Source organism: Lagopus muta, chromosome 20 (genome assembly GCF_023343835.1).
Source record: "Lagopus muta isolate bLagMut1 chromosome 20, bLagMut1 primary, whole genome shotgun sequence".
NCBI classification, from domain to species: domain Eukaryota; kingdom Metazoa; phylum Chordata; class Aves; order Galliformes; family Phasianidae; genus Lagopus; species Lagopus muta.
Window position 1 is genome coordinate 90589 of NC_064452.1, and position 16092 is coordinate 106680.

Consider the following 16092-nt stretch of genomic DNA (forward strand, 5'->3'; position numbering starts at 1 on the left):
TTAGAGATATATGAAAGAATAATATTAGACTCCTCTTGCTCTTATTTTCAATGAATTCTTCAATTTTGTTGTTCAAGAATATGCTATGCATGCACTTGCAGGTACAACTTGTGACCATTCAATTTTCTTTATCGTTCACTCTGCCATAAAATGCCTCCTCCGAGACCAAAACTGCTTTTTTTCCTCTGACATATTCTCTGCTCTTTATTTGGTGAGTCTGTGCATGCATGTGTGTGTACGCACACATTAACACAGACACATTTCCCTGGTACCCTGAAGACTTTCTAGTTAAGTAGCAAGAGTTACTTACTTGACACTGTGCCTGGTATTTCTTTGTCGATCGTCCAACTATGTAGATCTGGGATGGCGACAGAGCTAAGACATTGTAAACGGAAATATCCTTTGTCGAACCATATGCAGCACAGATTTTGATGTGGCACTGAAACAAATATTACTTCCAGAGTGAATACTCTGACTACCCAACAGCATGCATTACAGGAATGGAACTTATTCTGCACTGAAGCAGCAGATAAACTCACTTAACATTTCTGTAAAGCACACACAGCTAAATCTGTCTATCTCAATGACAGCAAAATTATGAATAGGTAGACAGAAAAGAACAAGTCATTTATTTATTTGTAATACCATATGCCAAAAGGTGCATTTGGATGTTTTGTTAGCCATCTTTGCTCTTTGAAAAGTCAGAAAAGACACGAGGAATAGCAAAAATATAACAACAGTAGGATTTACTGTTCCAAAGGAAGAGAGCTTTTACTTCAAACAATGACAATTTCTAGAAAAAGGTTTCAAGGATATCAACGTGTTTCTAGTACGTACCTCTTGCATGAGATTCCTTAGAAAAATAGTCTTTTGTCGCAGTGGGTCATGAACAAGTCCATCAGAGAAGAAGATCATTCCTTGAGGGAAGTTGTGTTGAGATAACCATGAAACCACACGCTGCTTTTGCATATCTGGACGGCCAGTAATATAGATAATCAGATATCCTAGGTCCTGCCAATGTCTGTCACAAGCAACAAATAAATTATATAGGTGAAGAAAAATAAATTAATGCCCACAGGTCACATCAGTATTTCTTTGCCTGGCACAGACCCAGTCATACAAGATCTTTCAACAGGTGTGAATCAACATGCTTAAGCATCTGCACCTATAGAGAAATGATGTAATAAAATCATCTTGGGAGAGATGGAGGAAAGCAAGCAACAGTCCAGTCTCATACAGTATGAGACTTATAAAAAACTTAAAAACTCACAACAAACCCAGGCAACTCTACAGGCTTGGGAGGAGTGGCTGGAAAGCTGCTGGATGAAAAGGGACCTTGGTGTACTGATGGACAGTCAGCTGAATGAGCCAGCAGTATGCAAAGAATGCCAGCAGCATCCTGGCTTGTATCGGGAATGGTGTGGTGAGCAGGACTAGGGCAGTAATCCTGCCCCTGTACTCGGCACTGGTAAGGCCTCACCTCAAGTAATGCGTTCAGTTTTGGGCACCTCTATACAGAAAGGACATGGAGGTGCAGGTCAAACGGAGGGCAACAAGACTGGTGAAGGGCTTGGAGAATATGGCCTATGAGGAGTGAGAGGAACTGGGGCTGTTTAGTCTGGGGAAGAGGAGGCTGAGGGAGACCTTATTGCTCTCTTCAGATACCTGAAAGATGATTGCAGTGAGAGCAGGGCTGGTCTCTTCTCACCAGTGACAGGTGATAAGATGAGGGGAAATGGCCTCAAGTTGCGACAGGGGAGGTCTAGGTTGGATATCAGGGAAAATTTCTTTACAGAAAGGGTAGATAAGCACTGGAATAGGCTCTCCAGGGAAGGTGGTTGAGCCACCATCCCAGAATGTGTTTAAAAACTGTTTGGATGTAGGGCTCAGGGACATGACTTAGTGGTGAGTTGTTAGAGTTAGGGTAGTATGGTTAGGTTGTGATTGGACTTAATGATCTTGACTTTTCCAACCTAAGCAATTCCATGATTCTATGAACTCGAGCTATATCTCAAGTACTACTACCTTTGAAATTTATAATGAGATTCCCTGTGATTTCAGCTGTAGGAAATGGAAAACTCTTGAGAATTGGCATCCCTCCTTTCCCATGCAAGCTCCAAAAAGAGCGCTGTTTTCTTTGCCCACTGCAGCACTGCAAGAATTGCAAGACTGAATTAAGTCTTTTAACTTTTCCTCCAGAAAATGCTCTTGCACTCATGGCACTTTGTCATTCAAGAGCAGAATTCTGTCCTTATTTGAAGCTGACAAAATATAAAATACACTCTTTGCTAATCACAGTAACAAATGAAATCATTATAAATTCATTATGCTCACTTTAACATCATATTCTCCAAAAGCAATCTTTATGCATCTTAACGTACAAATTATAAAGTAAACCACAGCACTCTAAGATTCCTCTGAAAACCAAGAACAATTGTTGTCAAGGTAAATACATAAACATATCTGCAAAACATTCTACCCGTTAAAGAATTTTTGTATAGTTAGTAAAAAAAAATCTATTCTACCCTCCTCTGTCCTGTTGTGCTCTAACAGAAAAATTAGAAATTTACAAAGCGAAGCATGCAAGCTACACTCACCTTACAACATCGACAGCCCCAGCTCGGACTTTGGGGTCACTTCCCATTATTGAAACACTTGCTGCAAATGAACCATCAATGCTGAACACAACACATTCCATTCCTCGGGGAAGCACAGTCAGGTAGCTTGTGGCGCTGCTCTGGTCCCCTCTGGAGATTGAAAGCAATATATCTTTTTTAAAAATGAGAATATTTTCTGCATGTTCTAGTTAAGAACTTGTACTAGATCTGACTGGATCTGCAGCTTCAAAAATCTGTGTTAAACTGGACTTTTCATTTCAGTCCTGTATGGGAAAATTAAAGCCTACACTTTTAGGAAATAACTTTCCAAACAAGAAATTTGGAAGTTGACTTTAATAAGACATCACATTCATACAAATATATGATTTATTTCAAACAAACAACATTGAAGAACTTAAACTTTTAATGTTGTCTATATGTATATGTATATACATATATATATATATATGCTCTGAGTACATATGTGCATTTTGCACAGAAATTAGCTGTATCTTCTTTTCCCGAACAGTCTATAACTACTGGCAAATTATTAGAAATTACAGTGGAAAAACTGGTATGCATCATTTATTGGCATCCACCTGCTTATAAACATCAACTTATCTCTACTAGAATTTTATTAAACAGAAGAATTTTTAAAAGCACAGCTTACCCCACTAGTCCTGCACCTGCGCCAACAAATTTTATTTCACACCTTTTCCCTCTTCATGCTTGACTTACCACAGAGTTGGTTTGTGTTGTTTGTTTTTTTGTTTCTTTTTTTTTTTAAAGTGCTGGAGAGCCAGAAGAATTGATCTCAATGAACTGTTACTTTTAAGTGCTGTTTTCTTCCCTCAATTTTAGAATAAATATGGTCTTACAGAATTATAGTGTATAATTCTGAAGTATAGAATTAAAATGACTCTTATAATCAGTCTGCCATCAACATATAAATAGCTGGCTGAGAAGAAGGCAGTACATGCTCTACTGTTCATGTCAACAGGAAAAGCTTCTTATTGAAGAATGCACGGCCATACCCATCAGTAATCTTTTCCTCAGTGAAAAAGCTCTGAAATAATCCAAGTCACACACTCTTGCCATAACAAGACTGATTACAGTCATTCAGTGTCCCTAATTTTGCAGGTCCAAATGTCACTAAATTGAGTTATGTTGAGGATTTATGTTGCAGGAGGGATAAAACCCACTGGACTGAACACCTTTAAGCTGGCCAGTATGCACACAGTCGCTGCTTCAAATCTAAGCCAATAATACAGGAAATAGACCAAAGAAAGATAAACAGAACTGTCACTGGAGACATGAGGTGCAAAGAAATTAAATCATTTGCCTAAGGCCACACAGAAGTCTGCAATATAATCTAGAACTGACCAAAATCCCCCTCCATGCCCCCTTCTATCCTACATATCAATATCTTCCTGATCACAAGAGCCCATAAAAGCTGTAGTATCAGCTTGGAACTGTTACCTGACAATCATTCTGATGGGATACACACCAACTCTCAGTCTCTTCTGTTTGGGTATGCTGTAGGATATCCGGCCACTGCTGTTGGATATCTCTGTGTCAAAATAGACCCACCTACCAGAAGATGGTTCAGTCATTATGAAGATATCAACCTGCAAAACCAACACAAAGTCATCTGGTGTGATAGTGGGCAATTTTATTACCACCTTAGGAACATGACATGCCAAGTCTTCATCATATTATTATCTTAATTTGTGTTTTGTAACCAAAGGTTGCAAGTTTCAAGGAACTTTGAAACTCAGAAACTTCTCAGATGGTCCTCACAACCAGAAAATGCTTCCTAACACACAGCACAAGAGTTCATTATTGTCTTGATCAATTAAAACACTCAGTACTGAAGGTATCAAGAAAACACAGAGCTCAGGAATTCTAAACTTTCAGAACAGGCAAAGTGAAGTTTCCGTGCTTCTGTTTTATTTGCAGCTCAGCAACACTGCTACATTAATTTCCATTAAAAATTCTTAGTCTCACTGAATGCGACCAAATGAGTTCACTCAATATTTATTTGGCTTTGTTATTTTTAAACTTCGCTACTGCAGTCAGCTTTAAGAGCACCGACTGATCCAGCTACGTCACATTACTGAAATTCTAAAACTACTCTTTACTCTTCCATGTATATGAGAAACAGCAGCTACCCAACCTTTAGAATCCCAATTCCTTTATCCAGTTCTCTTACCTTGAAAGGTGTATATACACTTTCCTTTAAGTGACTTGCCAACTGCTATTCAACTATTTTTTATCCTTACTCAAGTTAATCATCTCCAGCAGATGATGCAAACAGATGACAGGTTCAGAAATCACTGCATAGCATATTCTTTCACCAGAGGAGATGTCCAGCATCATATAAAAAGGATTTTAGCTAGAAAAAATGCAATCTACCGAAAAACGTGCTTACAGCATGGTGGGATGCTAGTTATGTACTCCCCCTCTCTGTAAGGCTCTCTCTGGTATTATGAACTACATGTGCATTATATTCAACAACTATCTGTATGTCAGTTGACAACAAATAAGGAAATAGAATATTTGATCTTTACCTTTTCACCTGTTAAAGCTACCATGTCCAGAGGTCCATACATAAAGCGCCCAACAAGTACCTGAGGACCATCTTCTGCAGCAATTACATCATTTGCCCGATGATTAGCAGTCACATTCTGAAATGAGACCAAAAAATGGAAAGTGTTAGTTTTTATGTAAGGTTACTGTCTCTATTATGTTGGTAAGCACAGTGATAAAGAAACACAGTCCCAGTGAGTTTGAGGAACTTTCAGCAAGAGCCAGGATCCCATTAATGGGGGTGTTACTGAATAAAGACACCACTGAGAACATCCAAGATGACAAGGTAAGAGAGTACCTTTATAGACACTCCAACTATATAGGAGAGTACGCTTAAGGAAATGTCAATTATCCTTCAGTACAAGCGGTGCCATAGAGTAATATTATCACATGCAAGGCATTCATCCTGTGAGGCACTTTCCCATATTTTTAGTAACCAGAATTTTTCATAAAATTAATGCATAAAAGCAAATCTCCCACAAGAATGCTTTAACTGATGCTAATGCTGGAAGAATATCTACAACTTGGCAATACTTTCAAACTGAGTATACTTTTTAGCATATACAGGACACAAGCATTTGCTGATGATCATGCTTCAACATGCTGCGCTCTGAAGTGCATACTAACACTTACAGTATTACTCAGTACTTGTTAAAAATGTATCTGAAACGTAGTGGGCTCATTTTTCTACAGCAAAAGAATAGTCAGAAGCTCCGTGACTTCCAAATGAAATTTCACAATATGTGAATTTTTTTCATTTATTATTTAAGCTCATGGCATCTAAAGAAAGAAGAAAATATTTTTTCTTGGGTCTTGAATTCATCCAGCATGTAAGAAAACAGAAGAATAACCTGTGCTTAACAGGTCCTTCTGTTATTTAAACACATGCATTTGGGGAAAAAAAAAATTCTAATGGTAAACCAAGTATTAATTGCTTTTATTTCTTAACTGCTAGATCACCTCTGTAGTTTGCAGTTAAGTACAACTCCATGCTTTGGGAGATTAGGCTCCACTTAAAGTGCTGCCCAACTCAATTTCCATAGCTACCCTGGATATTCAGAGACATACTTACTCTCAATTTGACATGTGTCCTTTTGCGTAGCCATTTTTCTCGTGGATTGGACAGGCTTAGCGTTGCGGGATCCAGGCTATCATTTTCTTTGAAATCTACATTTTCATATCTCATCACCTGAAATGATAATAACATTCTAAAACACTGTGTGCTGCCTGGGGAGCCCTGCGCTTGACAAGGAAAGGAGTTATACTGCTGTTCCAGCTGAGTGACATTGCAGAGCAAACAGCACAAGCAAAACAGAAAGATACAGGCCATGATGTCATATTAAGAATTTAAGCCACTGACACCAGCGCAGAGAGCAGGACTTCACACTCGGAGACCAGCCAAAAGGAGATGTGAGAACAGCAAACACACTGACATCGGCCCAACTGATTTAATCAAGAAATATGATTGTGTAATTTTCTGCACTATTCTCTTGACCATTTTCCTCTGAAGCAGCAGCTGTTTCATCATTCACTGGATAAAAGATACACTGATTTCTGGATTAATCCAAATTAAAATGTTTATCACTGGATTCTACAAGGAGGGTCATCTTGACTTCTTGGAGAGATATTTTTACTGCAGGTCACACTCAAATATCACTAAATTATTTTCAACCCAGGTGAGATTTCTCAACCTCACCACTTTCTCTAGAGGTCACAGCACGAATCATTTCCAAGTCACTGACAGCTGTGATCTAAAAACTGGAACAACGGGAATAAGAGAGACATCACATACCTTAGAAATGAATTCTAAGGAGACAGTGCACACAATGCCTATAAACATACTAGTACACAATTACAGGAGAGACTGGTAATGAACAGTCTTTTCTAATACACTTCAGTCTCCTCATTTTTCCTTATTCCCTCTAAATTAGAGAAGCTCTTTCATTGTGGAGAGAGAAAGAAACATCAACAACCTGTCTTAAAATGAATGCCACGACGTCTGTTGATTCCCAGTAGCTGGCATGGAAAAGATGTGGCAGGGCCACAGTTGGAAATGCTGTCAGGACATCTGGACAATACAAGGCATAATCAATTCGCTTTGTTCCCCACCACTTAGCAGTAACTACAAAAAAAAAAAAAAAAAAAAAAAGCATAACATTTCTAAAAGATGTCTTCATAATAAATCTGCTGTATAAATGCATAAACTAGATAACAGAATGAAGCCTTCCGTTTTTTTAATATTGACATCTGGAGCCTGTTGAAAGCATCAATCTAACACAGAAGTTCTGTTTTCACTCACTGCATAATCCCTTGAAGTTCTGCTGTCTAAACTGCATTGCAAGTTTTGGGAAGCAGAGGTTACCACAGCATGATGCCCTTTGCTTCCTGGCCCACAAAAAGTGTACAGGAAAAGACTAGTTAACTTTATGATCATATTATATAGCAAGAATCGTAAATACTTTCCAAATAGTGGTGATAGTACTAACGTAGCATTATAGTCTGTAAAAGAATATAATGATCTATAGCACTTAAGAGAAACGATTCTTATCTATGTATCTTTCTTCATGCTTGGACTATGGCTCTAAACCCAAGTTTGTCTGAAACTCTTAATAGCTTTGACTGTCACCTTAATATAAGGGACTATATAAAGAACTTCATTTCTATTACTTCACCTACATTACTATGGACAGTAGAGCAAGCTAAATTGTGTTATTTAAAAAACACAACAACTTAAGCTGTTCTCATTCTCCTCAAATTTCCAAAAAATTAATTTTCCTAATAATCAGAATGATTAGGAACTCCCACATTTTCACAAAATGGCATTTGCTATGCACACTGCAACAAGCTTCACTCACTGTTGGTGAGGCATGCTGATGACAAGCTCTCTGCTGATCCTGAGTTTTCACTGTTTGTGCTGGCCAAGCTCAACCTTCTCTCTTGTTTCTGAGATGTGTTCATAGATTCAGAACTCTCCTGAGAGTGAGTTATGTTCAAAGAGCTGCTCTCAAGGAACAGAGCACTGTAGTTCTGGATAGCATCACCTGCAGATAACAGAAATAGAATAAAGCAAAATAAAATAATGAAACATATATTCATTCACATATATACATATTCATACATATATATGAATGAATTTTCCTCTGTCTTCTTTCAGTACTTGCTAAATATATTTGTGCCATTCTGACCCAGATTACTTACTTTTATCATGCTAGCACATTTGTTGTTCAAATCCTCTTGAGCTGTGTAACGAGAGAAACATCAAGAGAACATTAAATAAATAGAGCTATGAAAATAGGTACTATACCTAACTGATGAGATCTTCCATCCCCCAGTGGGTATCTCTGGTATCGTGGAACACTGAATGGAGGCAGGAGATGAAATCTTTTCTCCAGCAATGGTTCAAGTCTGCAGGCAGATGGATCAGCGGAGTGAAAGAAACTGTACACCTGGCTGCAGGCTGGGCGAACCTGACAAACTTCAATGAGAATGAAAGAGAGAAAGAGAGTTTGGTATTGCCACTTTAAGATTTTCAAGGAGTCTATGCATAAAGATGGTTAATACGGACTCCTGCAATCTCAGTCTTCCAGTGATCCTACGACACAATTTAAAATTTCAGGAAAGCAGATTCCAAAGTTACTTTTAAAGGATATGTTTATATATAGCCAATAATAACTTATAAAAGTGACTGTGGCACTTTCGAACATACAAACGTTTTCACACACAGTACAGTATTCAAGAGAAATCAGTAATCAGACTGCACACAAAATATATAACTTCTGAGCAAACTCTCCTGCTGTGTTGTTAAAAACAGCTCACAGCCAACATATCCAGGGACCAAGTTTAGTCATGAGGCCAGAAATGAAAAAGATGACATACTAAACCAAACACAGACGCTACTTTTGGTATCATTTTCAAGGATTACTCCTTGGTGAAGTAAAAACTTTCACATTACCCTGCGAGGAATATATATGATCAGCAGCAAATAACACACTACTATGAATAGGTGAGCAGTGACACCGCTGGAATTAAACTCCATCATCTCATGTCTTAGTACTAACTTGCACTGACATTCCCATCTTTCAAAAGAAGGAACCCTTCAAGCAGGAAATCATTCCCCAGACTTCCAGTAGACGCCTTTGTTTACCTGCTTTTAAAATAACCTCTTTGTTTACAAAGTCATTAAGCATCCTGCATTCTAATGTTAGAAAGAGCTTACCATTCAGACCTGGCAGAACAGTACTCCTCATGGCCAGCACCAAACCAAGCGGTGATCCAAAGAGGAAGAAATCAGACACCTCAAAATCAAACCGGCCCAGGTTTACATCTGAGAGACTGGAATTTGCAGGAAGAAAGTCTGCGCCATCTTTCCACACACTTGAGCGGATGCTGAGTAAAGAAAATACACTCATTTAACTATAATGAACCCAGAGAAGAAATGCATTCCCCAAACAGGTAGCTTAAAAAGCTCTAGCATCCACATATAGATTCAAGAAACATGCCTTAAATTGTAGAAAAATAATTACAGTATAGCAGCCACTTATCATGATTTCCAGTGTGGATATTAAATGTATTACCTTTAACATGCACAAGCTTTGTACTGTTGAAATACTTATCAGCAAGTTATGCAAGAACTCTAAAAACTGAAAAATTACCTCTTCTTGTTAGCTGTATAGATGCGTTTAAGCTTATTCTGAAACTTTTAATATGAATTTGAGCCTCCTCAACTTGTATGAGGACAACGGTATTAAAAAGTTACAGTGATGCCTTGTGCATAGCTTTTCATTTTGTAAATGATTAAAACGCTGATTTAGTTTCTATGCCATACATGCATAGAAATGGCTATATATTTGTTAGGACACAAATAAGTTAATTATGTTAAATCTTGCTCCCAGCCTCCTTCCATCTAGGCAAGACATTTACTCAGTTTTAGTTGTTGTTTTGCTTTAAAGATAGTCTGGAGCTTGCTGACCAATTGAACAGCAAAAACAATCATCTTACTCTTTAGAGAATAAAGGAAAGCCTGTGAGGGGAATCCAAGGTTTAGAAGAAAAAAAAAAAGTAACAAATTCATCCATCTTGACTTCTGTGGGTTCTTCTGAAGAAATGAAACTTGCATTTAGTTTTGCATACTCAAAACTCTCACAGCTGAATAAAAAATAAATAAAAAACTTGTGAGAAAATTCATACCAAACCCACTAAATCTATGTCTTTGGAGGATGTTTGCAAGAACTTTAAGCAAACCTCTAGAAACACAAAAGAACAAATAGAAATGATTCTGCCCCTCCAGTGCTGACAAGCTGAATTGAGTGCCAATCCTATTTCTTTTACTCAGTTATCACACACTAGTTACCTAGACAGGAAAGCATGATGATTTGTTATAGTATCACAGTTGTAGGTGGATGAGTCACTCTGTTTCCTAGGCAACAGCTGTCTTGGCTCTTCATCCTCCATAATTTCTGAGATGTCAATGTTGCTTTTGCTCAGGTGTTTTCTGCCACCCAGACTGGAGTCCTCTGTTAAAAGGGGATTATCCTTCAGAGAATGAACAGAGCAAAAAGAAGACTTAGACAGGGATTGAAATTCAACAGAGCTTATACAAACGGGATGCATTTATACATTTGACCTCATTTTATCAAAGCAGTGGTTGAAAGGGTTAGAAACTAGGCCAATTCAGCACCTGTTTTAGCCCTAGCAGGGAGTGAGAAACACTTCTGAAAAACACACTAAACCAATTAAAAATACACCAGGTAGTACATTAGAAGAAGGCTGAAATGATCAGTATAAAGACTATTCACTGCATTTCAAACAATTTAAAATCTTTTTTTCTATTGATAGAAACTCTCTCAGTGCCCCCAAATGCCACAATAAAAAAAAAAAACAAAAAAAAAAACTCATCTGCAGTGAAATGGTATCAATAATTAGGCTCTGAATCAGTTATCCACAGGTAAGTTTTATGTATTATATATCCATGTGGTAAAAATCATCAATTTTCTCTATCTCTTCTAATGATAGTTGTCTGGTTCAAAATAATGTGTTTTAGCTGTTGCAGCAAGAGAGAACCATCTTCCTCTTCTAAAATGCAATGCTTAGTTCTTTTCAACTTAGAACTTACATTAGAAATGAAATGGAAGAGGGGAAAGATGGAGACAAAAACTGGGAAGGAAGCTCTAAAATGTTGTGGAAAAGGAGAAAAGTAGGAAAAAAAGAATGTAGGAAAACTGGAACAATAAGCAAGAGCAATGCAGTCAAAGAACCTGTCCTACATTCTGATCCCCATTCCCCCATTTTTGGTGAGAAATGTAACTAAAGAGTCAAAAGATGAAACAATTTAGCTAGCATCATAAAACCATCAAATAATACATTACAGGCACCTCATTCAGTATCAACACCACTCTTCCATATCCACTTAAGTCTAAAGTACATAAAATTAGTTGAACTCAAGCATTCCTTCTTAAGTGGAGAACACACAATGCAGCTTATATGACAGAAATGTTTACAAAAAAAAAAAAAAAAAGTGCTTCTACTACCAAAAAAAATATCTTCTGGATCACAGTGAGAATGAATTTCTCCTATTTCCAAATGTAGCACTCATTTAGAGACTTTGTTACTCTCACTGCCCTGTTCATTCAACCTCAGGTGACTCACATTCTTCACCAGAAAGTAGGCACATCTCTCACCAGTTAGCAGAACTTATTTATGAGCACATCTTAATGTTAGAATACCCCTAGGCAGTAGTATAATTGATCCTATAGTGTCTGGAGAAAAAAAAAGACTGGCAGAAACATTACCCTGAGATTACTGGGAGGATACATCTACATCTACAGTTAAGATGACACCCAGTAATCCTACTTTAAAGATTTACTAATAAAGCCTTCACTACTGATGATGCATCATAAAACTGAAGCTGCAGACTTAATTTTCAGACAGCAATTTTTATGAGCAAAATCCCATGCCATTATTATTATTTATCAAATCCTTAAATTTTTTGTGGTTTAATATGGACCTGAATTTCTTAGTTTCCCTCTAGGGAATGAATCTATATATAGGGAATGAACTTCAGCTGAGTAGATTTTTTTCTGTTCACCTGGATGCTGCTGATGCTTCCTCTCCTGCTACTGTTCTGACTCTCATCAGTTCTGTTAGTATTATAGCAAATGGCATCAAACCCCAAAATGCCTCCAATGCAGTCACCAATGAGACACACCTGAAGGAGTAAAAAAATAGTGAGTTAGTGAAATGCAGCAAGTATTTTAGAAGAAACAAAAACCATCACAGACCTGCAGAAACATACCCTACTCCTTTTAAACCCTTGTTCTTTTTTTCTTTTTAATACCTTGCTTCCTACTGCAGTTGAAGTGTGTAGTCACTTTTTCCCACTTCCTCTTATTTACAGACATATGCCCCATGCCACGAATATCCATCCCAGTGACTGTTTTGATAATCATAGAATTGCTGTAAATGGACTACAGAATTCTTCACTACACTGTACACCAAATGCAATATTTTCTTCCCCCTTGTGAAAACAGGAAGTCATTGTACTTTAGGGAAATGAATGTTTCCAGCTATCTAAAGGGCCCTATAATAAAACATCAATAACTCACACAGAGTAGCAGTAACATATTTACTCTAAAGTAGGTAAGTACTATTTCTTTCTAGTCTAGAGATGGAGAAGCAGGAATAATAATAATAACTGTGACATGTCAGCTGGAAGAATTCAACAGGTGACTTCCCTGAGGAGTGGACCACACCAGAAAAATCAAATGAGTATACCAGAGCTACATGGGAAATCTGCAAGAGAGTCAGCAACTGAGTATTTATCTTTTGAGTTTCTCTGCTGTCAAATGCTTTATTACTACTGTGATGGAGGCAAAAAAGAAGCAATAAATTTTGGATTCTTTTTGCTGTCAGGGATGTGCTGATGACCCAACTCTTCAGCTATGGAAGGTGTGTGACAAACTCAGAAACACAGATTAGCAGTTCTTGTTTTGGGCTCACAGACTTGTCCATTGCTTAGTATAATACACTCTTAAGACACAACTAAGGCTCCTGTATACTATCAGAGTTCATAGCAATAATTACTAAGAGCTTAGGTGTCAAAAGGCTTGTGGGAGAAGGTATAGTATTTTCTACCGACTGAATAAATCCAGGTTAGATTCAGCAGAGGATTCCAGAAGGGTCTTCCTCATGCTGAGTACTGAGAGGGCATTTTGTATAAATAATCCCAAGCTAATGTTCATGCACCAAATTTACAGTATTGTTCTCTCACACTCATAACTTAAAACCATGAACGCATACTAGAAACAGCTTAACAAGAAATATACTTGCTCCAAAGGAATTTTTCTTTTATGTAAGAAAATAATAGTCCTACCTGCCCGTTAAACCCAACTCCATCTGTAGATTTGAGAAAGTCATTGTAAACTTGGTTTGCTCTACTGATCACCATGGCAACTGCGTCCTGGTACTGAGGGGATGAAACAGCCAGCAAGGGCAAAGCAGCCAGCGGGATGTGGTCTTCACTGCTGCTGAGACAGCTTTCATCATAGCTGTAAGGATTTAGGCTAAAGTAGAACATGCTATCGTCAAGAAAAACGCAAAAAGCAGCACATAGCATTAGCAAATGAATAGTTATTAACAGAAATAGGCTGAGCTCTTGCAATTCACTATGAAAGCACAAAAAGGACCATTTGATCACAACACTCAACAGTTAAAAATCAAGGAGTTACAGCTTTATGAGACTAAGACAACCCTAGAACACATTCCTGAAATTAAATACACAAGGTGAATTTTTTCCACCTTATTTTTACACATACAAGTGGACATAACTTAAGAGAATAAACTGATTATTCCCTTTCAGCCTTTCCCCCCCCCGCCATATACTAACTTACTATATTAAAGAATGGGATTCAGAAACTACAACAGAATGTTATTTCCTAGAACAGCAAATAGAAACATTATTCAAAAGCATATAAAAACATTTTTCCAAATGTTCCATCCCTTCAAAAAGATGGAACAAAGTTGCACTGCCTCCAAAATGATATGCAATTTTTTTCACAGAAAAACGTTTCAAAAAGGAGGTTTAACAGCTAAAAATGTAAGCTTAAATTTGACAGCATGGCATTCTAGTTTGGATGTGTGCTCTGCAAATTTTTCAGTAAATTCCATTCATATCTTGACTGATAGATGAATGGAGAAAACAATTCAGAGAACCAAAGGTGCAGGTCACATAACTTGTGCCAAGGCAAACAGATGGTTGCTCTACGTTGGCACGCGCTATGCTGACACATTCATAAAATTGAGTATACACTCAAATCAAACATGAAATTTTATGCTGCTGCTTAATCTGGCTCACACTTGATAAAATATTTCAGTAATTTAAAACACACTTCCTTCTCCACAGTTTGCTAAGTGGGATGTTTACCACAACTTTACATTCCACAACTGCTTCCTGGAGTTCTGACTGTAAAAGCTGCTGGTGTGAAGCTACAGCAATGTGAGAGCAGGGAATCACTTCTCCTTTTGTCAGCTCCAAACAGATAAACCACAAAAGCAGCTCTGTGCAAGAACATATCAAGGCAGTACCAATCATATGTCAGCACCAGGAATGATTCCACTGGACATTCAAATATTCAGCTTAGCTATTTTCAATTGGGCTGAGTACTGTATAATGCAACAAGAGCGAATCAAAAAAACAAAGAAAAAGCAGGAGGGAGTCTTTTCATTTGGGGTGCCAGCACACTCTTCCTTCCTTCTACTCTACCAGCTCTTCTTGCAGTCAATCAAGCCCCGTGGGCTATGCTTTATGAGACACCTAGGAGATGCTACTGATCTGGCTCCATAAATAGCCCATTTAAAGTGGGATCCTTCAAAAGCCTTTCGATGCTTCAACTCTCCTTCTTCTGCTGGTTCGCTTTCTTTACAGGGTAGCTACTTGGACACACACTTATAGTTCTTTCCTGGCTGTTTCAGTGTATTCCCTCTTGATGTGAACACTGTTGCAACTTCAGCAGTCTGGTTTGCCCTTAGTCATCCCTTCCTACTATAAGCCCGTCACAGCTTTGAGTCCAACCAGTATTTCGGAACTTTAATGTATACTCTAATCCCTCCATTCCACTGCTGTCACCTAGATAGCAGGCATCACTGTTTTCACATCTAAAGGTCCCAAATGTGATTTTAAAAAACTCATATCCTCTTCTGTGAGGTTTTCTGCTCCACAAAAAGTTCAAATGTAAGCTCAGGTGTTATACTGCAACAAAGGCCATAAAAGAGACCATCATTTAAAGGAAGTCTCAGGAAAAAAAAAAAAAAAAACAACCCAAAACAATAGAAGTTTCTCTCTGCTTAGGAAAAAAAATAAAAAAAATAAAAAAAAATAATAAAAAAAAATCAAGCAAGTCCAAATCTTTCCTCGCCATCACCAGAGTTGCTCTTGGTTTACAGTCACAGAAGACTTGAATCAGGTCCAAGAACACATTTCTTTCTCCTTTCTCTATCATGCAGAAAAGATGAGTACACATCTCTTTAAAATATTTATATCAAGGAAAATGTCACCAAGGAAATACACATTACCTGAAAAGGTTCTCTCATTTAAGGGGTGAATTTCAGGACTGAAAAGAAGAAAAGTGGGCACAGACAACCAGCCCACTAGAAAATTCAATTTGGTATTTTAAATTCAGCTCACCAAAGACCACAGAAGTAAATAAAAACAGTGAAGAGATTTTTAATATTTTAATCGTCATGTTACAGAATATTCTGCATGAGCTCAGTTAAAATACTGGTTGGACTAGTACCAGCACCACAGCACAATCAGAACTACTGCTACCCAAGTTGATAAAATATTATTGGTTACCATTATGAGGATGTAGAAGCCAGTTATAGCAGCACTCGGAGGAAAACCTGCTCAGGAACT

General features: G+C 37.8%; 1 protein-coding gene across 5 annotated transcripts in view; it reads right to left on the reverse strand.

Annotated features, from left to right (window-relative positions):
* The window catches only part of PITPNM3 (PITPNM family member 3), a 46498-nt gene that overhangs the window by 6487 nt on the left and 23919 nt on the right, over positions 1-16092 (reverse strand). For all 5 annotated transcript variants that reach the window (XM_048966995.1, XM_048966993.1, XM_048966994.1 and 2 more), the window contains 13 exons: positions 13555-13744; positions 12271-12390; positions 10537-10718; positions 9403-9572; positions 8491-8661; positions 8042-8227; positions 7160-7308; positions 6259-6375; positions 5168-5284; positions 4077-4225; positions 2598-2747; positions 838-1021; positions 311-439 (listed from right to left, as the gene is read on the reverse strand). In XM_048966995.1, the coding sequence (XP_048822952.1) occupies positions 311-439; positions 838-1021; positions 2598-2747; positions 4077-4225; positions 5168-5284; positions 6259-6375; positions 7160-7308; positions 8042-8227; positions 8491-8661; positions 9403-9572; positions 10537-10718; positions 12271-12390; positions 13555-13744 (2014 nt within the window). The remainder of the gene's footprint in view (positions 1-310; positions 440-837; positions 1022-2597; positions 2748-4076; positions 4226-5167; positions 5285-6258; positions 6376-7159; positions 7309-8041; positions 8228-8490; positions 8662-9402; positions 9573-10536; positions 10719-12270; positions 12391-13554; positions 13745-16092) is intronic.